This window comes from Orcinus orca, chromosome 16 (genome assembly GCF_937001465.1).
Source record: "Orcinus orca chromosome 16, mOrcOrc1.1, whole genome shotgun sequence".
NCBI lineage: Eukaryota > Metazoa > Chordata > Mammalia > Artiodactyla > Delphinidae > Orcinus > Orcinus orca.
The window spans coordinates 67,452,843-67,477,929 of NC_064574.1; the positions used below are offsets into that span (position 1 = coordinate 67,452,843).

A 25,087-nucleotide genomic window follows, 5' to 3' on the forward strand; every position below is an offset into this window, starting at 1 on the left:
ATACAACCTGGTGGTGAAGTCCTGGCACAGAGGAGCACAGGAGGGAGCAGAGGTGGTGAGGGTCAGTGAGGCAGAGAAGGGGAGGCCAGGAGCAAGGGCTGAGTTGTGGGGAAAGAGCACATCACCGGAGTGCATCTAAAGGACCAGCACTGTGGGCTGCAGGCCCCGGGAAGGCTTCACAGAGGAGGCGGGAGGAGCGAAGTTGGAAGGTGATCGGGCGGAGGGCAGAGGGAAAGAAGGGCCAGAGTGGAAAAGTACTTTAGAATAAGGGCGAGACAGAGTGGGCTGATGGGGGAGGGCCTGAAAAAGCAGACAGAGAGGGGTGGACCTGAAGAGGGTCAATAGGGAAATGATGCAGATTATTTTTGAATTTAAAATTTCCTTCAAAGGGCCACCTGTCACCAGGTAACGCAGGTAAACTTCCCTGTTTTGAAAGGGAATATAGTGCTGGTTTATATTCTTGTAATGTACAAGAGCAATACAATTTACCAGCAAACATTAAAAACAAACATTGAATGACCAGGGTTTAATTTTCAAATCCTTAAGGCCAAAGTGTTTGCCTTTGTATTGTGTGCTTTCACGCTGGCACTCTGGGAGAATTCCTCCTAATCGCCAAAGCTGCCTGCGTCCATCCCCAGCGCCCGAGCCATTGTGGTGAGGCCTGAATGAGAAGGCGAGACCAGGCAACCAAGGACCGGGGCAGAACAATGAGTGTGGAATGCAGAAGTAGAGGAAAAAGGACAGGTGGGAAGCACCGAGCTGGGCTCAATGGAGAAGAAGACTAAATAACTGGCAAAATTAAGGTTTCAGAACAGAAGGTCAAGACTTTAACCTTTGACAAAATAAAAATAATAAAAACAACCAAACCGGGGAGGTTGGGGGGAAGGAAGATGAGAGATGTAAGGAATGCTAATCCCATCAGCTTTCGGGGCAGGCGAATCAACGTCAATTTCTATCTAAAACAGAAACATGATTAACAAAAACCAAAGACTCCCATCTATCAGTAGTTTTCATAATCTTTCTTTCTTAATCTTGAAGAGATCTTCTGGGAACTGATACCTTTCATGGTGAAGAAACTATTATCTCAAGTTCAACCATTCCTTTGGTTTCATTTATCTTCTTTTTCTAGTTAAATTCAAATAACATTTATATTGTATACATTTTATGTTTTTTGAAAAACAGCATGTGTAGCACAATTCCATTTCTTCCTATGGATCATTTCCCTACCAATGCCCGTCCAGCCTTCAACATGTGAGTGGGTAGGAAGAGACGTCTGGCTTGATGATTTCTGGTCACTGGGACTTTGAAGGGGTTTACTGCTTTTTTTCTTTGTACTTTCCTATATTGCTTGAATTTCTGAAAATGAATATATGTAATTTCTATTTCTAAAAACTGTCATTAGTCTTGAGAATCACAGAAAAAAGAAAACCACCACGTATTAAGCATCTACTCTGTGACAGGGGCTGTGCTAAATTCTATCATATACATGCTCTCACTTAATCCTCACATACCCATATGGTGAGAATTACTGTATCCCCATTTTAAAGATAAGGAGATGAGGCTCACAGAGGAGGTAACAGCCTCAGCCATGTGACCCAACAAGACCACGCATGGGCGGTGCCCGGTACAGCTCCATCGACAGCACTTCCACCAGGATGTGACAGCAGGGGCCCCACACCACCAACCCCACACACAGCCCTGCCCCAGCCAGGCCAGAAGTGCAAAATCTGGTCGGCGTAGATCCCCCGGCATTTCGCACAGACCTAACCAGATCATACGGTGAATAAAGCGAGCGGCCCTTGGCTCCCGGCCTGGTGTGCTTTCCGGAGGGCAGCAAAAAGCAAGGGACTCCCTTAAAGGATCTCTCGGCTAGTAAAAGCCCATAACTGGATCTTTCCCAAAAGACCATCTTTACTGTTTTGTTTTGTTTTGTTTTGGCCGCGTTGGGTCTTCGTCGCTGCGTGCGGCCTTTCTCTAGTTGCGGCGAGCGGGGGCTACTCTTCGTTGCGGTGCGCAGGCTTCTCATTGCGGTGGCTTCTCTTGTTGCGGAGCATGGGCTCTAGGCACGCGGGCTTCAGTAGTTGCAGCATGCGGGCTCAGCAGTTGCGGCACGTGGGCCCTAGAGTGCGTGGGCTTCAGTAGTTGCGGCACGCGGGCTTAGCTGCTCCGCAGCATGTAGGATCTTCCCAGACCAGGGATCGAACCCATGTCCCCTGCATTGGCAAAAGGATTCTTAACCACTGCACCACCAGGGAAGTCCCAAGACTATCTTTAAAATAAGCCAAATCCAGATAGACTTGAGGAGTCAGTGAGAAAAATTAATCAGGGGACTGTCTCAGAAATCTGAAAGGAAAGTCATGCGATCTGGACCCAGGGAAAGTCAGAGCCAGTAGAGAAAACAGGACTGATAGGCAATTCCTTGAAAAGGAATAAGGACAACCAGAAAAGAGAAGAGTGTGCAAGGCAAGGAAAGTGAGATGTTCTAAGAACAGCCAAATAGAAAGAGTATCAAGGATAGAAAAGAGCAGAACCCTTCAAAGTCTCCTCAAAAACACCAGATCAAATCTAGTAAGGCACTCTCCTGAATAAAGTTCCAGAACCAAGTCTCCACAAATGTTTGGCACGAAAACAATTCAACCTCATCAGACAATTAGCTCCTCTGACCGGCCCCAACTTTTCCAGTGGCACATAATCTCCCTTACTTCTCCCTGAGAGGGCACAGCTAAGCTGCTGTGAAAGTTAATCAAGCAATAGTAATAATCCCAAGAAACAGTCTGAAAACACAGCATCACGGTAACTACAATTAAGATAGGACAGTCTCGCTAAGCAATGAGTTGCAAGGGAACAGTGACTCTATAGCTGGACTTCTAGCCTAGGAGAGTCAGAGGGGGCACCACCCAAAGCTCGGGGAAGGGGACATTAGGCCTAGGCTGGGGGGTGAAGGGGCACGTTTTCCAGTTGGTGGGAAACTTACATCCATCTTGGAAATGAGGAGCAGCTGCTGTTTGATGCGCAGGAAGACAGAATCGAAAGCCAGCTGGTGGGCCTGCTGGTTAAGCCGAGTCAGAGCCGCTCGAGACGCCGACAGCAGGTTGTGGTTACCTGACCCTTTTTCCTAAGACAAGAAAATGCAGAAGGCATGTTGTTATGCCCTGAATCCAACCAAGGTATTAGCTAAGGGTTTTGAAAGGCCACTGAAAGGAAAATAGTAAGAGGGTTCTCTACTACAGTAGCTTCCAAACCTGGCTGTGCCCCAGGACCCCCTGGAGAGCACGCTGAGTTACAGATACCCAGGGTCTACCACAGAACTACTGCATCTGGATCCAGTGGGGTTCTGGAGCCCAGGAAACTATTGATATATTTTTCATTCACTTTCCCAGGTGACTCTGATGCATTTATGCTAATATAAGCTCATGGATTGGTAGTTTAGGAAAAATTAACCTGTGACTGTCCCTCAGGGATAGAGGAAGAAGGAAAAAATGATCGGAAGTGTCATGTAGAAACAAGAGTGATAGACAGAGCCCTGATTCCCAGTGTGGTCAGGTCAATTATACCCGGCTGTACACCAGAGTATGCACCACCTGTGTGAGTCCTGAGGTATTCCAAACAGCCTGAGAAAACACAGAGGTGGAAAATGTAACCTTAGTTTTGCTATTATAAATGAACTGATTACAACAAACAGACATAAATCAGATCAGCAATAAAGATAAACAGAGTTGCTTTAACGTAATCACAGAAGCACGGATGAATGAACTTGCAGAATGGCTTCAAGAAGTGTTTGTCAAGCTCAAATGCAGCCAGTTGGTGGGTCAAGGTACAGAGGGATGGGGGAGACCCTGTGAGGGCAACGCTGAGGCCTCAGACACATCCTGAGGCACACTGTGCAGTCACCTCCAGAGCTCGCGGCCCATCAGGATAATTTCAGATTGAATTTGGTGCTATGGGAACAGCCGTACCTCCTTGGCTTATCACCGAGAGTGAGGTTCAACTAGACTGGGGGTGGGGGGTGGCCCTGGAAAGGAGGCCGTGGCCCTTAAGAACCCTGAGGCCATTCCCAGGGAGCATGTGGCTCACTCCATTTGTTGGGAGGTCCCCCGTCCCTGGACCCCAAGAGGCCCAAAGCTCAAAGTCAAGGGCCATTTTATGGTAGACAAACAAAGAGTTTAAACCAAAGGAACTGCCAGGAGGGAACACTGATTCCCACGTCGTCGTGTTGCCACACGGAAGAACCTGCACTCGAGGGGCGCTCCTGGCTCCTCCCCACCTTGCTCCTCCTCTGGCTCCTGGGTTGGGGTCCACCTTCCCAGGTTCTGCCCACGCCCACGCAGTACAGGAGTTCCAGTCCCCTCTCTGCCACTCAGTACGGGGGGGTGGGGGGGGCTGTGCCCGCGTGGGGGCCCGGGGCCGTCCAGCTCCGCTTACTCTGCTGACGGGCCTAACTCCGGAGAGGAGAACAGCGAGCTCCCGCGGCTGCAGATCGAGAGCCACACTCTCCAGCCTCCCTTTCGTCGGTAATAAAGCTCCATTTATCCAACTCCTCCTACAGCTGTGTTTCAATTGCTTCGACCCCAGTTTAGTTGATTAGCTTCTTAAAACACCAACATAAACGGGACAGAGATGTGGGAGGGCATGCCACAGCCCAGGGCCCACACACAGGGGCAGAAAGCCTGGGTTAGGGAAAGGGTGAGTGGCAAGGGAAAAGTTTTCATTTGCAAGAATGCCATCAGTCAGGTCTCATACCTTGAGAGTATAGAGTATTTCCATTAAACTGCCATATTCGGCAGGCCTGTCTTTCTGAAGGTAATTATATTCTTGCCATGGGTTCCTGGCAGAGCTCTTCTTGTCTGTCAAGATGCTATCCTGAAAACCGGTCAGGCTCCGAGGGCTGTAGGACTCAGAGAGATACTTCCCAGCTGTGGACAAAATCCTGTAATGAAAGTGATGACCATTATGCCCCGAGCTATTTGTATAGAATTTTCTTCTTGGAGCATTCAGACTGCTCCTTACTAAATCCCAGGATATCCTCATGAGGCAGATTGATTTAGGGTCCATTTTATAAGGAAATGGAGACGCCCTTGATCCTTTAGGAGGGAGCTGGACCTCAGGTACACAATAAACACCAGGTGTTTTTATTTCCTATTTAACACTCTAACAGAATATGCCATCTTCCTAATATAATGCACAGCCTACAGGGCAGCCGTCCATTCACTACAATCTGGGAATACTGTGCACTTTCTATATATGAGCTATATTAGCATCACTCTTTGAAACAGTCAAAGCCAGGGGAGCCACTGGCACCGCAGTCAGAGGCACGAGACACAACAGTGCCCCTGGAGAAGAGTGACAGCAGCTCGCTGCACACCTCTATCCACAGGACTCACACTCTCGCACACGCTGGGCTCGTGTGGTGTTTGTGTTCATCGGCACCGTAAAGTTTACTTCTGAGGTTTAGAGAGATCTACTGAGAGAACCTGGTGCTTTCCCGAGAAAGAACAATGCCTGGAGGAGGTTCTATGGGATGATCAACCTCTGGCGTTGCTTGGGAGCAGGATCTCTGTCTCCAACAAGGATGACCTCCCTTGACGGATGCCGAAAATCCTCACTCTGTTTCCTCCTTAGCCCAACCTCACCATTCGGCCTATACGTTTAAATGTGTACAGAATTATACAAACCTATGTAGCCAAAAGACTAGACACTGTAGTACATCCCAACTGTGCCTAGTTCCCCAGTGCCTCCTTTACCACAATTTCTTATAAAAAAGATCACTTTGGACATGGCAGCCTGTAGGCACTCACTTCTTCAAAAACAAATCCCATGAGCTTGTCAAGAAATGCCTGTACTTGCAAACAAATCCTGGGGACAGGACTTTCCTCAGGAACCACTGCTGACACAAGTAGCCACCTGCCTCTGCCACTAAGGTCAAGTTACAGTTTTCCCTGTTGGTTACACCTACCGGTAATTTCGGTTGCATCTCTTCTCTGTGAAACTGTGGCCTGTCCCTGCCGCTGCATTACTTCCAAGTCTTCACTATTTCTTGTCTGGATCATAGCTGCCTTCCCTTCCACACTCCATTTAATCTGTCCTCCTAAGCGTTACTGGAATGATCTTTCCAAAAGGCAAATCTGATTTTGTCTTTTTCCCAAAGATCCTTCAGTGCTCCCCAAGATAAAACTAAAAATGCCTAGGCATGGCCCCCAGCGCCCTCCATCGCTGGAGCCCCTGTATCCTTACAAACATTCCCGCTACCATGCCAACCGCCCCCAGCCCACACACCATGCTTCACGCCCTTGCGTGTCTTGCTCGCACGCTCCCGTGATCTGAAATGCTCTCCCCTCCTTGGTGCACCGGGAAAAATCCTACTCCTTCTTCAAGGACCGGTCCCAGGGGCATCCCCCCAGGCACTCAGTCTTCTAACTTCACCAGCCTTCACCTCTCTTACACACTAGATGGTGAGGCTAAACCACGGAGTGGTCTTCATCTCTGAATTCCCAGCACTTAGCACAGTGCCGGGAACATAGCAGGCGCTCCGTAATTATTCTTTGACTGACAGGTGACCCTGGGTTTGGTGAGCAGGAAGTTGACAGCTGAGCTTTCGTCTCTGCCCTCCGGGAAGTCAGCTCTCCTTCCTGGGGTTACTGCAATACGTGTCTCAGTCTCAGGCTGCCAGGGGCAAGTGGCATCAGTCTGCCATCCAAGCTGAAGAAAAACAGTTATGCTGGGAATGTTTTGAGTATTAAAGATTATAGTTTAAGGGACTTCCCTGGTGGCGCAGTGGGTAGGAGTCCTCCTGCCAATGCAGGGGACACGGGTTCGAGCCCTGGTCCGGGAAGATCCCACATGCCACAGAGCAATTAGGCCCGTGAGCTACAACTACTGAGCCTGCGCTCTAGAGCCCGCGAGCCGCAACTGCTGAGCTCGCGTGCCACAACTACTGAAGCCCGCGCGCCTAGAGTCCGTGCTCCGCACCAAGAGAAGCCACCACAATGAGAAGCCCGCGCACCGCAATGAAGAGTAGTCCCTGCTCACCACAACTAGAGAAAGCCCGCGTGCAGCAACGAAGACCCAGTGCAGCCAAAAATTAATTAATTAATTAATTAAAAAAAAATTGTACTTTAAAATGTCACAATAGTGTGCTCTAAAATAAAAACCAAATCTAATATGAGCTTCCCTGGTGGCGCAGTGGTTGGGGGTCCGCCTGCCGATGCAGGGGACACGGGTTCATGCCCCGGTCTGGGAAGATCCCACATGCTGTGGAGCCGCTGGGCCCGTGAGCCATGGCCGCTGAGCCTGAGCGTCCGGAGCCTGTGCTCCACAGCGGGAGAGGCCGCAGCAGTGAGAGGCCCGCGTACCGCAAAAAAAAAAAAAAAAAAGAAACATTTTCTCAGGACTTCCCTGGTGGCACAGTGGTTAAGAATCCGTCTGCCAATGCAGGGGACACGGTTCGATCCCTGGTCCAGGAAGATCCCATGTGCCACAGAGCAACTAAGCCCGTGCACCACAACTACTGAGCCTGCGCTCTAGAGCCCATGAGCCACAATTACTGAGCCCACATGCTGCAACTACTGAAGTTCGTGCACCTGGAGCTCGTGCTCCACAAGAGAAGCCACTGCAACAAGAAGCCTGCGCACCACAACAAACAGTAGCCCCCCCTCGCCGCAACTAGAGAAAGCCCGTGCACAACAACGAAGACCCAACGCAGCCAAAAATAAAGAAAAAAAAAAAAAGAAACGTTTTCTCATCATTTTAATGGGCTCTAAGCCAGGTCTTGGCGATTATCAGATGATTATACATAGAGCTTGCCCTCAGAAGCTCAGAGATTAACAGGAGAGTCCATTATGTGCCAGTGCTGTGCTACCTGCTGAGCCAGGAGAAGGCAGTGAGTATGAGCAGAGGAGGGAGGGACTAACATCCCAATTCCATCTCCTTCCTCAACTCATCTCCTTTTCTGGAAAAGTTGCTGCCCACTCCTCAGCCATAGGAACCTGGACATTTATTTTGGATTCCCCAAACCTCACTGTCCCACTGAACTGTGCCACTAAAACCTTGTCCTAGTGAAAATACCTCTGTTCCAAAAATAAGTGGTGGGCACCATAAAAGTATAGAGGAACCACAGCAATCTCCCTGTATGTCACCCAAGTACAAGAGAAACCCCCGGGTGACACCCAACTCAACCTTGCTTTACTCGCCCCACTAATCACAAAACGATCTCTGTCTGCAAACAGGTGATCTTAGAAGCCCAGTAGCCAATGTCACTCTTGTTACTGAAGTAATCTGCAGTGTTTCGAGCTACTGCCTCTGCCACCCGAGGGGAGTGGTCCTAAGCTGCAGTCTGGGTCTGCCAGTGAAACCGACAGGGAGATAAGCTTTATAGGTGGCAGTCACATGCATAGGCTCCCTGATGGGAACACAGATGATTACTGTTACTCTTTTCCCTTCCCAGGCTCAGTGCTTCCAGAATGACGTCACCTCTTAAAAAGGCTCCCTTGGATACACCCAATCTGTTCTCATCTCACACCAAAGCTCGGGCCAGGCTCTCAGCCTCTCTGGGCTGCAAAATGCAGTTAGAGGGGCTCAACCTTTATCTGTCATGCCCCCATTCACCTTCTTAACCAGATCCTTCCTTACCCTTTAGAAGGTAATACTCATCTTCATTAAAAGATTAAGGCAAGTCTATGCGTTCTGATATGGAAAGACGTCTGATATATATGCAGAGAAACCCAAGTCTGAGGACGGACACTCATCTGTGAGGAAGGACAGTGTGGAGGTGATACACACTCGGGATGACTCAGCTGATGTCCAGGTTCAGATCACTGCCTCTTAGATGCATCACCTCAGACACAGCTCTTTCCACAGATAATTCCTTTTACTTAAAAAGTTACTACCGGTGCCAAATTCTATGCCTCAATGTCTCTTCATGTGTAAAAATGGGGGTAAGAATAGTACCTATCTCTTTGGACGCCCCGGGAGGATTAAGGAGTTAATTCATGTAAAGCCTTTCATGGCAGAGCTCAACAAATGCGATGTGGGGGCTTCCCTGGTGGCGCAGTGGTTGAGAGTTCGCCTGCAGATGCAGGGGACACGGGTTCGTGCCACGGTCCGGGAAGATCCCACATGCCGCGGAGCGGCTGGGCCCGTGAGCCATGGCCGCTGAGCCTGCGCGTCCGGAGCCTGTGCTCCACAACGGGAGAGGCCACAGCAGTGAGAGGCCCGCGTACTGCAAAAAACAAAATAAAACAAACAAACAAAAAAACAAATGCGATGGGGCAGGGGGGCTGTTAAAGTTTCTTCTCAAGAATTTTTGGGGTGAGTAGATTTTCAGTTTTTAATACTTTGTACACTCATGAACTTTTAATTTTTGAGCTGGGCCCAGGCTGTAATCACCACCGTAATCAAGAAACTAATAAGCTACATGGCTTTCTTTTAAATATATAAATGTCAAATTTTCACCTTTTCTTAGGGGCCCTTCGTGAACCCAGACCTACTCACCCTTCCGCCATAGGCTCCCCTCACCGTGTGCATGTCTGTGTGCACGCACACACGTGCATATAAACATGAGCATACGTGTGTGTGGGAATGGGGGGGGAGGAAGGGGGCGTTTACCTCATCATTTATATTATTTATACACACTCTGCTGTATGCTTGTGGTGCTCTGGTTTTATTCATTCCAAGAAGTCACATGAGCTCTATGCTGGGCTGTTTGGGAGCTATGAACTGCAACAGCTGCCCATTCCAACCCACCCCCGCACCCCTGGCCCCCGCAAGGCTTTCTCCATAATGAGAACCATGGTAAAAAATCTTGGGACTTGAAGGCAACCCGTGGGTTCAGAAATGAAAGGAGACAAAGAGTGGCGAGGAGAAGAAATGACCAACTCAGAGCCCTGACCCTGCGGCCGGTCTGACGACCTTCCCCAGCAGCTCAGCCCTACTGCCCACCCAGTCTCGAGGCCTCAGCTTGCTTTTCACTTTGTACCACTGCCAGAAATTTCCTCCTGCAGAGATAACTTTCTGAGTTATCCCAGAAAGAGGTGAAGGGACTGCCGCTAGGCCCTAACACCGCTGTAGGAAACAGACTTCTTCCCCTGAATTCCTGCAGGACAGAGAAAGCAGCTGCACCACGGCAATCAGAAATTCCGCTGAAGAAGTGAGGACATTTGGGAAGCCTGAAGCCCTTGGAGGGAAAAGCAGGTCCGAATGGGGTCACTTCGGGGCAGTGTAAAAGCCCTGGCAGGTATCAGAATGGAGGGCCTGACCCCAGAAATCCTCCTTTGACACACACACCGGCTTCCGCAGCACAGAATCCTACTGCAGAACCCAGAAGGCAGGCTGGCCGGATTCATCCCAATTCTGTGGGCTGGCCCAGGGGACCTCGCACCGCCTATAACTTTCCATCCCCAATAACTGACTTGCAAACATGCAGCGGGAGCCCTGTCCACTCATAATTTGGAGACAACATGTACTGCTTCCTCATTTAGGCTGAAACTTCCATATCTAACTAAAGTTATGTTCCAAGGAGGTCAGAGCCTTGCTCCTTTTAGGTGCTCAATAAATGCTGAATGGTGACAACAGTGACACCTCGTATCCTAGGTACAGAGAGTCCTCAAGCTCTGTGGCTTCAGACGGTGCTGCGCACTCTATCAAGGTCTTCCCCAGCTGAGAGCCCAGGGGCCGGCCCACAGCCCTCTCCTACCTGTTGGCTAGCTGCTGCTCCAAGTCCCCGCACTGCCGCAGGAGCTCTCCACAGGTGGCTATTATCCTAAACAAACAAAAAGCACTTCAAGTATCTGGAATGCCGACATTTACAGGACAAACATTGTCCCATTCATAAAAATTCTAACTATTCACCACTTTTGGTGGTGTGCTGGTTTGTGGGAAAGCAGTTAACCATTTGAGGGCCTACCTGAAACGTTCCATTCATTAGTAATTCATGTAAAAGGGAAATGCTGGTCCCTTCTAATATCCTCCTGTCATGTGTCTCTCTGCTATGAATCACAATTCTATCCAACATGATCTCAAATAATTTTACATTTCCAAAAATACTGAGGTTGCTTTTGGGCTTTGTCCTTAAGAAAATGGGTTGGAGGGAATTCCCTGGAGGTCCCGTGGTTAAGACTCCACGCTTCCACTGCAGGGAGCACGGGTTCGATCCCTGGTCAGGGAACTAGGATCCCACAAGCTGCACAGCGTGGACAAAAAAGTAAAACAAACAAAACAAACAAATAAAATGGGTTGGAAATTCTTTGTATCTAAAATTTAAAAACCAAAATTCATTAATATTTGTGAGCTGCCTGCTATTTGCCAGGCATAGAAGAGAAAACTGTTTTGATCTTAGAATTGTTTCTCTCTGATCACATGAAAGGCAGATGAAGATTAATCCATTTGTTTCTCAGAGATAAGCCTGAATGATCATTTCTGTATTTAATAATCCTTTAATTTTCAAGTAATTTTATGCTAGGCCTCAAACTCCAGCTACTGAGTCCTTCAACACCAAACTATAATGTCAGGACAAATCCAAGGATTAAAAACATCTTAGGTCTAGTTAACTTTTAACTTTCTCCGAAAGTGTCTATCATCACCAGGATATCTAGGCATTCCATCATAAGAAAGGTTTATGAGAAAGTGAAATATTCCACTCACGCCAGTTACAAGAGAACAACCTTGCGCATAATATTTTCTGGTGTACCAAGCTGCCACAGCTGATAAGGGATATTGGCACCTAGAACATTAAATTTCATCAAAAAAAAAAGTTCAGATCAGAGCCCATGAGGAGACACTCCAAATGGTCCTGGGAGGCCCCGGGTTTACCCTGATTAAAGACAGCTTTTGGAGGGTCTGGATCTGCACTGAGACCCACATGTGCCATGGGCACTCTGCACATACCACCTAGGCCGGGGGTCAGGCAAGAAATGTAAGTGGGGGGAGAGCAGCTTGCCTTTTCAGAACGTATGTCTGCAAAGAATGGTTGTAAGGAAAAGAAATATCTAGATCGCTTTTTATCTCAGGCTGATAGTACAGTTGTTAGACCTCATAGGAGTGGGAGAACCACAGCACAACAGAGAACATACACCCTAGTCAACTGAGGCTTCGGGTCACAGCCTTGGGACGATGCAGGCCCAGTGCTTCCAGAGCTTCCATCTTTTGTGGTTTTTTTGGGCCGTCCCATGCAGCTTTCGGAATCTTAGTGCCCCGCCCAGGGATCAAACCTGTGCCCCCTGCAGTGGAAGCACGGAGTCCTAACCACTGGACTGCCAGGGCATTCCCTCAGGCTGGACACATCAAGGGCCAAACTCCTCAGGCCACTGCCAATCACACTCCCACCAGACCTCAGGGCTTAGGGCAACATGGTGTCTACCTAGTGGCCCACAGGTCACACAGGCTACGCCAGAATCTGTCTGTCAACAACGACTTGGGAGGGTCACCTCAAGGCCTTTCACGGAACTCTTACACGGCTCTTTGCAGGCCAAATAGCATTGACTTACCATTTAGTTCTGTGGCACAGATCCAGAAACAGGATCTAATCAGCTGTGCATTTTCTAAAATAAAAGCTCTAACTTATTTTACGTTTGTAGAAACTATAGGCTAAGGGGAAAAAAAAAATCTCAAACCAAACATAAAAAAACTTAAGTCACCAAAGGAGATGAATTCATAAAGAACTTTTAAAAATATTTTAAGAGCAACAGGGGTCTTCTTGGTGTTTGTTTGGTTTGCCTTGTTTTTTTTGTTTATTGGCTTGTTTTCAGAGTCTAGAGTATTTGCTTTAAAAAAGGGGGGGCAGTGAAAGAGAGAAAAAAGAACGCCTTACACACACATTTATCATTTTTATATACTATATGATGCATGTTTACCCCCACTTTACCTAATGGAATTCTGAAAAGCCGCCCAATCTTCTTGAAAAAGGGAGTTGAGAGGAATATCATCCAGCCTATACTTCTTTCGTATTGAGTAGAGAGTACTGGTGAAATCAGACACATACCTATGGGGACAGAAAAAAATGACAGTGGTATCATCAAAAACTCCTCAGACCTAGAGACACCTGGAATTATACAGCTTGGGACAAACTGCTAATGACCTTGACAGCACCTTCAGAGGCTATCCTACCAAGGGTTGTCACTACTTATAAAGCTCTGACCACAAAAAGGTCTCCTCTATGTGGCAAGACTGTCTTTCTCACCTGGCAGAGCGGCTTTAAGAGATGCTCAAGATGAGGGGGGAAGGGGATGGCCACTAAGACCAAGACTCTGACCAACCAGGTGAGAGATGATGCTGGTTAATTACTCCCTCATCCTAACAGGGGCATTTCTTTGGAAGCTGATTCAAAGAACTGTTTTAAAACGTCATGGTCCCACTATAATACCCAACTGTCACCTAGGATACCATAAGGCAGTTCACTGATATCCAGGGTACTTCTATACCACTCAAATCCTTGAATTTAGATTAAACAGCCAAGCTCCATGGCAGGCAAGAGCCCGACTTTAATGGTACAGGAGCATGAAACTGGATTCAAAACTGAAAACTCTCCCTCCTCACAGACTGCTGTCTGCTCCCACCTATACCACATATTTTCCTTCATAGCACTTAACACAAGTATAATTAAATAGCTTATTTAATGTATGTGTTTAATGTTTATTGCTGTCATCAGACTAGAAGCTCTGGGAGAATAGGGACTATCCATTTGTAGGTCATAATCGTATCCCCAGGAATTAACACAGACGTGGGCATAAAGGAAACATCCAGAAATATGTCCTGAGTCAATGACAGACCTGCACTGCAAGTACCTAGCTGTCTTTGGGCCTCAGTTTCCTCATCTTTAAAATGGACTTAATGATGACTTCTGTACTGCCCCACAGAGTTGTCATGATGATAAAATAAAATGAAATGAATGAAATAGTAGGCACAAAAGCTCCCTGAAAAGTATAAAATGAAAGCTGATGTGCAGTGGTATCGTTTTTATGTATAGTACTCCTTGGGCAGCCATGAGGGACTGATTTCAGGATTGCCCCCCTCCTCCCCCAAAGATACCAAAATCCATGGATGTTCAAGTTTTTTATATAAAATGGCATAGTATTTGCATAGAACCTAGGCACATTTTCCCGTATACTTTAATAGATCATCTCTAGATTACTTACAATACCTAACACAACATAAATGTTATGTAAATAATTGTAAATACAATGTAAATGCTACATAAAGAGTTGCCAGCATGCAGCAAATTCACGTTTTGCTTTTTGGTACTTTCTGGAAATTTTTTTTCTGAATATTTTTGATCCACAGTTGGTTGAACCCGCAGATAAGGAACGCTGGATACACAGGGCCAGCTGTATAGTTCTTGGAACATGAACACATAAGTCCTTGGGAGGGTGTGGTAAGGAGGACGGGGGTGGATGGTCATGTGCTCTGGAAGCCAATAGGCTCCCTAAAACCCACGACACCTGCATACATCACAAGAAGTCTCGCCTCTCTCCCTTCCCAAACCACGAGCTCTAGTGAGGACAGTGGGCTGTGATGACCCAGGGCACGGCTCTGAAGAGTAAGTCTGTGTGGTGGACAGAAAGGCCGCTCAGAGAAGCAAGTGGAAGGAACTGCTGCAGACCACTCCAGTGAGGGACAAACGCCACTGCTGCTCCCTTCACACAGGGCCGAAAAGCTACAAAACCAAAATGCCACAGACAGCACCTTCCCTTTGCACCCAGAGAGGTGACAGCTTTCCTTGGGGGAGGGGGAGGGCCCTCAGGACACACTGACAGGGAGCTGTTGAAGAACGTTTTAATTGTGCTTTAGCTGAAGGACATTAAACAAGAAGAACACTCCGTCCAACAAGACATGAGCTCCACAGAACCTCCCGACAGAGTCCCCGGAACAGTGAGCAGCCGCTGAGCACTGAGGCGGGGCCGGGGGGAGACGGGGGGTGACTGTTTAGCCATAGCGGGGCTCGCACGTGATGCATGTATCACATCACATTTTTATGGCATTTGTACCAAAACCTTCTGATTCTCTCACAATACACGTTTCCAAGTGTCTCTACCATGTAAGAGCTGCTGCATTAGGTGCTTTAATTATATGCTTTCACTCAATATTCACAACCACCGTGGAAAGGAGATATTATCACCATCAGTTTACCCAAATAAAAGATACCAAGACTCAGAAAGGCACAACCCACCCAAGGTCCCCGCTAGTAAGTGCCTGAGACAGGATCTGAGCCCAGGTGGCTACAACTCCAGGGCCCAGGCTCCCGTCACAGCTGTAACACCCCTCACCCTGCAACACCCCATCAGCAGCTATATTCTACAGCTTCAGCAGAGTGCAAGTTAGGCCAATCTCCTCCTGCTCTGCCTGCGTCCTCCATCCTCCCTATCCCTGCCTTCCTGAACACCATCCCCACACCCTCCCCACTCCTGAACAAGGTCCCACTTGAACCCTGGGCAAGTTAGCATCATCCTCATTTCCCTAATTTTATAAACATCAGCTGTCTTGGTAGCTTCAAAACCTTCCCTTCTAGAGCAGGTGACCTGTTTTCATCATACGTCCTTTTGTACATTTTGAATTTTTAATATGGATTTGTATTACTTTTTTTTTTTTTTTTTTTTTTTTGCGGTACGCGGGCCTCTCACTGTTGTGGCCTCTCCCGTTGCGGAGCACAGGCCCCGGACGCGCAGGCCCAGCCGCCATGGCTCACGGGCCCAGCCGCTCCGCAGCATGAGGGATCTTCCCGGACCGGGGCACGAACCCGTGTCCCCTGCATCGGCAGGTGGACTCCCAACCACTGCGCCACCAGGGAAGCCCCTGTATTACTTTTTAAAATGAAGTAATTGAAGTAACCAACAGAAGAACTAAAAGTGAAAATATCACCACCAAGAGCTGGGAGGAGAGGGGATAAGAGACAGCACCAGCCTCAAGGAGGCTCAGTTCCTCACTTTTCAGAGTTGCGTCAAGACATAATAGTTAAAGGTAATAAACAAAAAAATCTTTAAAGTCTGGAGAGAAGAATGAGAAGACTCAAAGCAAAATGTTTAAAACTTGTGACTCCTGAGGACTGCCTAAGGATGCGCAGGAAAGAAGGAAGACTTTCACCTTTTTACACCTTTTCATATTTAAATATATATGTATTTCTAGAAGCATTACTTTTTAAATTTTATAATAAAATTTTTAGATCGCAAAAAAAATTATTTTATCCACAAGATCCCAGCTGGTGGCAGAGAGAGAAAGAGATAAATTTTATTTCATTAAACTTGTTGCTGATGGGCTTCCCTGGTGGCACAGTGGTTGAGAGTCCGCCTGCCGATGCAGGGGACACGGGTTCGTGCCCCAGTCCGGGGGGGATCCCACATGCCGCGGAGTGACTAGGCCTGTGAGCCATGGCCGCTGAGCCTGTGCGTCCGGAGCCTGTGCTCTGCCACGGGAGAGGCCACAACAGTGAGAGGCCCGCGTACCGGAAAAAAAAAAAAAAACTTTTTGCTGATGTTTCTCTTCCTGAGGGACATGTCTGGGCTCACCTGGCTCCCCCTGTCTTATGCAGGGGACATGATCTCGCAGCCCTCAGTGCCTTCCTGTGAGCCACCCTGGAAGGTGCAGACTGCCCATGGCAGTGACCAACAGTACTGGGTCCAAGGACCCTCAGAGCTCATAGGGGCATGCTCAGCATTTCTGGAATGACAAGAGCTCCCTAAACTTACAGCAGCAAAAGAGCATTCAGTTCAGTATGAGGAATTTCTTGAGACTCGTGGCAACTTCACTCTAGAACAAGATTTCTTGGAGAGCCTAAGAATATATTTGTCTATAAGCTAGAGACTAAAGCATCTAACCTCCTGAGGGCCCTTACATCTCAATTACACAGGTCAGAGAATCCAGCCTTATATTGATTTCTTTTTCTTTTTTCTAAGTAAACTTAACTTTGGTTTCCCCTTCTTTCTTTCTTTTAACAGCTCTATTGCGATTTAATTCACATACCACACAATTCAAAGGTTTTTAGGGTAGTCACAAAAACCAGTTGTGCAACCATCACCACAATCAACTTAGGAACAATTTTCATCATCCCGAAAAGAAACCCCATAACTTTTAGCAGTCATCCCTCATCTCCTCCAAATACTCCCCTCTCCCCAGCCCTAGGCAGCCACTCATCTATTTTCTGTCTCTACAGATTTGCCTGTTCTGGACATTTCATATAGATGGAATCATATAACGTGTGGTCTTTTGTAACTGGCTTCTTTGACTTAGCATGATTTTATATATTTTTTATTTTATATTTTTAATTACATTTTAAATATAAATTAATTTATATTTTTAATTTTTTAAAAAATCAGAAAATAACAAATAAAGCTAAATCCCCTATGACCACCACCTTAGTCCCTCCCCATCTCCCCAAAGACAACCAGTGTTTTGAGTTTGTTGCCTAACCTTCCACATCAGGGCTCAGCAAACTTTTTCTGTTAAGGTCCAGGTATTTTAGGCTTTGAGAGTCACAAGGTCTCTGTCCTAACTACTCAACTCTAACTTTATAGTGAGGATTTACAGGCCATAGTTAAGTGAATGGGCATGGTGGCGTTCCAATATAGCTTTTACAAAAACTTGTACAAAAACAGACTTGGCTCATGAGCTAGAGTTTGCTGACCTCTATGCTATAGGAATATATAATGCATTTTAAAGTGACAAAAAAAGATCTAGAACAGGAATTGGCACTCCTGGTTTTCTGTAAATAAAGTTTTAGTGGAACAGAGCCACATCCACTCATGTATGTGTTGTCTCTGGCTGCTTTTCTACTACTAGGGCAGTGCACTACAAAAGTCTCTGTTGGCTGTAAGGCCCTCAAAGCCTAAAATACATACCATCCGGCCCTTGGCAGAAAAAATTTGCCGAACCCTGCTACAGAAAATATACTCTATTTTTTGTATATTCTTTTCACACACTGTATGAGACTCTATATAGTATTCTGCAACCTTTTATTCACTCAGCAGTATGTTTTGAGATCTATCCATGTTGTTATGTGTAGATCTAATTAACACCTTAACTGCCACATAGGGAACTCCCCTCATATGAATATACCGTATCTTATTTGGCCATTTCCAAATGGATGGACATTCACGTTGCTTCAGATGCTCCACCATTACAAACGTGCCACAGTGTTCTTAACGTCCTTAAGAACACCCCCTTGGGCTCAGGTGCAAGTGCCTCTCCCGGGTTCATGGCAGGAATACAGGACACACACATTTTTAATTGGGAGAGACATCATTCTCCAATCAGGCTGGCCCTGACCCCACTCCCCCCAGCCTTACTTGGCAAAGAGGGATTTCAGGGCTGTCAGCAGGCCACAGGTCCCCAGGCCATTCGTAAATGTGATGCATCTGTCAATGGCTGCAGAAGCAAGGCCAAAGAGCTTGTTCACAGAGTGGCTCAGCTCCTGCACACAGTCAATGACTTCCCCACGCTCCTGGTCAGCAAACAGAGATAAAAAAAGCTGCCTCAGACTGAAGAACAAACGAATAGACAACATGAAGATGGGGAGAGCTCCAAACCTCCTCATTCATGGTAAATCACTTAATAGGTGCAACAGAAATGCAGTCCCAAACTGTGACAGCTCTTTAAGAGCCCGACCTAGGGAAGAACAGTCTAAGTGGTCAGTGAGATCACAGAAATAAACTCCTGGCTAAAAAGCATGATCAAATCCTTATATTCATCTTTACATTTTTCACCCCTTTCCTCTTTTTCTGTCATTTAAGATGGCATCTCTCCCTCTGGCTCTCAAGCTAGGATTTGAATTCTCCATACCACACGCTCCAAAAGAATGCAGTGAAAGGAAAATGCTTCCTTCAGAGGCAAGAACATAACTGAGCGGAACAGACTTTCTAGGTACGTCCTTAGAAAACGGAAAAGCAGCGGGAGGCGGCTGGTTTTAACTACTGTAAGATCTATTCTTAAATGTCAACTCACATCATGCTAGGCAACCTTAACATTTACAATGGAAATTCCCCTCTGGTGCCCACCTGGTGAACCTGGCCCTAGAGTACTGTCCACGAATACTCAGCTCCTGTGTCCATTTGCATATGCTGCCTTAAACAAAAGACTGTGTGATAATGACTGAATCAGGGGGATACTCAACTTACTCTCAAGAAGATTTAAGCCTCTAAGTTTTGCTAGAGGATTTTAAATAAAAAACTGGTAGCATATCTGTGGTCTCATTTTACATTTGGATTACAAGAGCCCAGGAAGCACTGAGAGCCCAGTGTTTGCACACCAGTTCCCACTCTTTGCATTCCTAATGCCACCTCACACCTTCTCTGACGCATCCCACCCACCCCCAACCCTAGGAGTCTGGCAAATAGAATGATTCCCGAATGGCCACTGCCGGTATTATGCCATTACCAGAGGCACCGCGCTGATCTGGAGGAGGAGGTTCTTCTCTTCCATGTCACCGTACTTCAGCTGGTAGGGTCTGTACGGACCATACACAGCATCCACCAGCTCCACGACTTTCACCAGGGTTTGCTCATCTTCAGGGAATCAGAAATTAAATGCAATAATGAACAAAGAATTGGAAATCAATTGCTGAAAAACAACAGGTGCAAGGACCTCCACTGGAACTTTTCCTATTTCATCTTAGGGATGACTACTTTCTGTTCATCTGCTTTTACCATTCATGGAAGCTGAAGCAATCATGTCAGCAAATCTTCTGATACACTTGAGCTTTGTGCATTATGTGCCTAAGGCACTATTAAAGACCAATCCCCTTAATCCTACAACCCATCACAGTCAAGAACCTCTTCAAATGATAACCCTCCTCAGGGTCAAGTTCAAGAACTGCTACAGAGAAAAGGCTCTGCAGAAAGAACATTTTCCATCTGGAGCCCATACACTAGGCATTCCCAAAATTCCTATATTCAACTACATAAAAATTTTAATGTGCATATTCTACGGCACAGCAATTCAACTTCTAAGAATTATCTCTTCAGTTGGAATCCAAAATCTTTTCCATAGCCCACAAAGTTCTGCATCGTTTGACCTCAGGGGGTGAAAGAGGGTGGTAGTTAAGGGTGAAGGCTCTTCTATTGAAGCTCTACTGCTTCCTAGTTAGGTGACTCTGTGCATATGACTTAACTTTTCAGTGTCTGTTTCCTCAACTATAAAATGAAATTAATAATGGCATCAATTTTATAAGGCTTAACTGGAGATTATATAAAATAGTATGTGTCGGGCTTCCCTGGTGGCGCAGTGGTTGACAGTCCGCCTGCCGATGCAGGGGACACGGGTTCGTGCCCCGGTCCGGGAAGATCCCACATGCCACGGAGCGGCTGGGCCCGTGAGCCATGACCGCTGAGCCTGGGCGTCCGGAGCCTGTGCTCCGCAACGGGAGAGGCCACAACAGTGAGAGGCCCGCGTACCGCAAAAAAAAAACAAAAAAACCAAAATAGTATGTGTCTAGCATGTATAAGCACTTAATAAAGGCCAGCTACTTTTATGTTTACTTCTATAGACTCAGCCTCCTTCACAATTCCCCTAGCCTCTAGCCTTCCCTCAGCTCCTCAGAAGCTCCCCTCTGGCCACCTGCTACTACTTCTGTCTGAAACGACCTTGTTCTTCCCTATCCCTCTTCATCTGGTTAACGCCTATTCTTCCTTCAGTACTCACTAAACTCAAGTCTGCTAGTCTCAATCATCTTTATTTGCTTAAAACCATTTTGCTTTTCTCCTAGAACCATTTTGCTATTCTTCAAAGGACTCATCTCACTTTGTAATTATACACTCATTAGTGTGATTATTTGGTTATTTCCCACTGGGACATATATTGTATGAGAGCAGGGACTGTGTCTGGTTTTGCTTAGCATAGCATCCTCAGCATCCAGCACTCTAGAACTAGTCCATTTGTAGTTGAATAAATAAACTAAATACATTTTGACCTATCCATAATAGGGTCATGAAAAATAACTGTATGTGTATATAACACACACACACACCACATGCACACACACACACACACTCACACACTGCTGATGAGAACCAGAATTTTCACTGTAGGAGAAAAGAGATGCAACTGAGAACAGCAAGAGGTAAAAATCTATTGGTGTTGCATTTGATTTGGAAGTATCAGTATAAACTGGTAATTTTAAAAACTATGCATTTCCTAGTTCTGTCCACAAAGGGCATAGGAAGTAATAATAGTCCAGCAACAATAAGCATCCCTGGTGCCAGATCTTGGTTTCTAAATACCACTTCCCATTAGAAGAAACCAAGCTCCTCGAGAATATGGCTGATTCCCGGTCTGAGGCAGAGAAAGTACAAAGTGTTCCTGGAACAGTGTGTGCCAAAAAACAATAAAGCACTCAAAGGCTGATAGGGACGTGTCAAAATGATACAGGAGCCAGCCTGAAGGGGCAACCACTGACCAAATTTGAAATAATTCGAGCATCAAAATGAATAATGAAAACAATGGATCATAATACAATGAATAAAAAAAGAATCCAATGAGTTCATAGTGATATCAAAGAGAAAGAAAAATCTCCTCTTCACAAAAGTATGCCAGCAAGGGACTTCTCTGGTAGCGCAGTGGTTAAGAATCTGCCTGCCAATGTAGGGGACACAGGTTCAAGCCCTGGTCTGGGAAGATCCCACATGCAGTGGAGCAACTAAGCCCGTGTGCCACAACTACTGAGTCCATGTGCCACAACTACTGAAGCCTGTGCTCCTAGAGCCCATGCTCCACAACAAGAGAAGCCACTGCAATGAGAAGCCCACACACCACAATGAAGAGTAGCCTCTGCTCACCACAACTAGAAAAAGCCCGTGAGCAGAACGAAGACCCAACGTAGCCAAAAATAAATGAATAAATAAATTTTTTTAAAAAAAGAATGCCAGCTAATACATGTAAAAGGAATGAGAGAATTAGAATATTACCATTTTATAATCAGCAATGCAAAAGTTTATTCAGACAAGGATTACCAATGGATGCTAAAGTCATTAGGTAAATATTTCTTAAGTAACAGTATATTCCTATGGGCTCAAAATATCACGCCACAGATACTTATGAATTACAAAGAGGAAAAGGTAACTTTACAATGGAGTCATCTGGCAGGTACAACTACCAAGTGATTAATCCAACCCATCACCAATAATTGGACATTATGTGTCTCCTGATGTGATGCCACAGGAAGTACACATCATCACCAATGTAGTATTCTTACTAAAAATGTTTAATCTAAATGTAATCACAAGGAAACAATTAGATAATTACAGAATATGGAACATTCTACAGGAAAACTACCCTGTATTCTTCAAAGACGTCAATGTCATGAAAGACAAAAGATGAGATGACTCTTTTAGATTAAAAGAGATTAAAGAGACAGGACAACCAAAGACAATGCATGTACACTGACTGGATTTTAATGCGAGGTAGGGAAACAGCTATAAAGACTTCTGTGGAACTGGGAAAACTTGTGTTTTGGATGACAATATTGAATCAATATAAAATGGGGGGTGATAATGATAATAAAATATTCTATTAAAAACATTTAAGTACCCACACACTCATATACAAAATTTGCATGTGTATATAATCCAAAATACTGTTTCTGGACAGTTGGTTGAGCACGATCTTTTTCCTTCCTTGTATTTTCTGGTTTTTTTCTATACTGAATACATATTGCTTATTAACTATAAAGTCAACAAATTATTTAACTTTTTGACTTTCTATTGCATAACCTTTTACATATTTTGAATTATACTATGTACATTATTAATTATTAAAATGGAAAAGTGTTAAAGGCAAACCAGAAAGTTAGAAAATATATCTGCAACATACTTGATAAGAAAAAAAAATCCTTACTATATAAGGATATTTAGGGAATATACACCAAATTTTTAACAGTGGTTATTTCCAGCAAGCTGGATTATAGGAGACTTTCATTTTGTGTTACAGATAGCTATATCATGAATTTTTATAACAATACTTTGCTGCTTTTTATAATATATTTAATAATATATTGCTTTAAATAAATTGCTCTTATAAATTAACCAGAAATAGATTAAACCCTCAAACAGAAAAAGAAGCAAAAGAATAAGAAATTCAAGAAAAAAATATAACTTTTTATAATATAATTTTCAAACTGGCTAGTAATCAAAGACATGAAAATTAAAATAATATATCATTAACTGTCTAAGAACCTGGCAAGGGAAAAAAAAGATAGAGCCTAGTGCTGGTGAGGGCATGTGGGAATCAGCAGCCTCATTTACTACTGATGGACGTGAAAACAGGTAGAAACTTTCTAAAGAGAAAAATGTGACAAACATCTTTAAATTTTTCATTTATTAGCAATTGTAATTCTCAAACTTATCCCAAGGAATAATCAGAGCTGGACTCCAAAATTAATATGTAAGATTGTTAATAATAGTTTTATTTATAACCGCAGATTTAAAAATTAAAGTAAGCCATAGTTATCAAGTGGTCATTAAAAACCATGTTTTAGGAAAATACTGAATGACATAAAAAATGCTCATTATATTAATTTGAGCAAAAAAGAGAATATAAGATCATATAAACTAATATTTTGTGACTTCCCTGGTGGTGCAGTGGTTAAGAATCTGCCAGCCAATGTAGGGAACAAAGGTTCAATCCCTGGTCCAGGAAGATCCCACATGCCGCAGAACAACTAAGTCCATGCTCCACAACTACTGAACCTGAGCTCTAGAGCCCGCGGGCCACAACTACTGAAGCTCGCGTGCCTAGAGCCCGTGCTATGCAACAAGAGAAGCCACTGCAATGAGAAGCTCATACACCACAACGAAGGGTAGCCCCTGCTAGCCACAACTAGAGAAAGCCCGTGCGTAGCAATGAAGACCCAAAGCCGCCAAAACTAAATAAATAAAAATTTTTAAGCTAATATTTAAAAATATGTATGTGCATATATATTTATATACGCATATACTTATATATGCATATATTTTATATTTATTTATGAAAATGTATAATTATATTTGAATTACTGGGAGGAAATAAAATGTTCCCATGGCCTTCTCTGAGTCATGAGATTATGGATCATTTTTACTCTTTTATTTTTATTTTTGTGTGTTTCCAAAGTATTTTTAATTTTAAAAATGCGTATACTTTTTAGGGCTTCCCTGGTGGCGCAGTGGTTGAGAATCGTCTGCCTGCCGATGCAGGGGACACGGGTTCGTGCCCCGGTCTGGGAAGATCCCACATGCCGCGGAGCGGCTGGGCCCGTGAGCCATGGCCACTGACCCTGCGCGTCCGGAGCCTGTGCTCCGCAATGGGAGAGGCCACAACGGTGAGAGGCCCGCGTACCGCAAAAAACAAAAAAAAAATACGTATACTTTTTTGAAAACCTCAGTAGGAATCATTAAAAATCTAAACTTCCATGGCTGACTAACAAAGCATTTTCATGATTCTTCAGAGGGTGGTTCTCTCTTCTTCAATAATGTCCATCACCAGTGGGAGAAAAGCAATCTGCTCCTTGCCCTGCCTTCATTCCACTCTGCTCCACAGGACGCTCAGCCTACATACTCTTCAGCCACTAGGACCACAGCATCCAGGTCCCTTGAAAGCCACATCCACCATGCCTCTCCCACAACCAGGGCCTGACCAGTGAGTGTGCCAAAAACACCGATGAGTCATCAGGAACTCGAACAATAAACACACTCCCAGGAATGTACGAGGTAATTACACACAAGGGTAATTAAAGAGAATAACTATTAAATAAACCAAGTCAGTGACACACAGCAGCCAAACGGCAGAAGCAGGCCTTCCTGAAGCGATTTCCTGATTTGACGGCATTCGTGATGAAGTCTGTATGACTGAAAAGTTTATGATGCTTTTAACCTAGATGGGAAACAGCTGGGGAAATGCAACACACCAGGCATTGTTTGCCTAAATGGGAAGAAGGAGTGCTTTGCTCTCAGATGGCAGCCGGGGAAAGCCCAGTTTCCTTATAGCCACCCTTAGTCCTAATGCAGCAACCCTGCCCTTAAAAACTTGCTGTTGTCCTATCAAAAAGCTCCTCTAATCCATTTGTTCTCTTAAACTTACTTTTAAGGTTGACTTACCCAAGGTTCTGTGATGCCTTGAAAGGAAGAGGACACTACCCTCCCAAGTG

General features: G+C 45.4%; 1 protein-coding gene across 2 annotated transcripts in view; it reads right to left on the bottom strand.

Annotated features, from left to right (window-relative positions):
* The window catches only part of COG7 (component of oligomeric golgi complex 7), an 84,227-nt gene that overhangs the window by 25,517 nt on the left and 33,623 nt on the right, over window positions 1-25,087 (bottom strand). For both annotated transcript variants that reach the window (XM_004268574.4, XM_033425973.2), the window contains 6 exons: window positions 19,351-19,478; window positions 18,264-18,418; window positions 12,854-12,970; window positions 10,688-10,753; window positions 4,741-4,927; window positions 2,975-3,115 (listed from right to left, as the gene is read on the bottom strand). In XM_004268574.4, coding sequence (XP_004268622.1) covers window positions 2,975-3,115; window positions 4,741-4,927; window positions 10,688-10,753; window positions 12,854-12,970; window positions 18,264-18,418; window positions 19,351-19,478 — 794 coding nt within the window. The remainder of the gene's footprint in view (window positions 1-2,974; window positions 3,116-4,740; window positions 4,928-10,687; window positions 10,754-12,853; window positions 12,971-18,263; window positions 18,419-19,350; window positions 19,479-25,087) is intronic.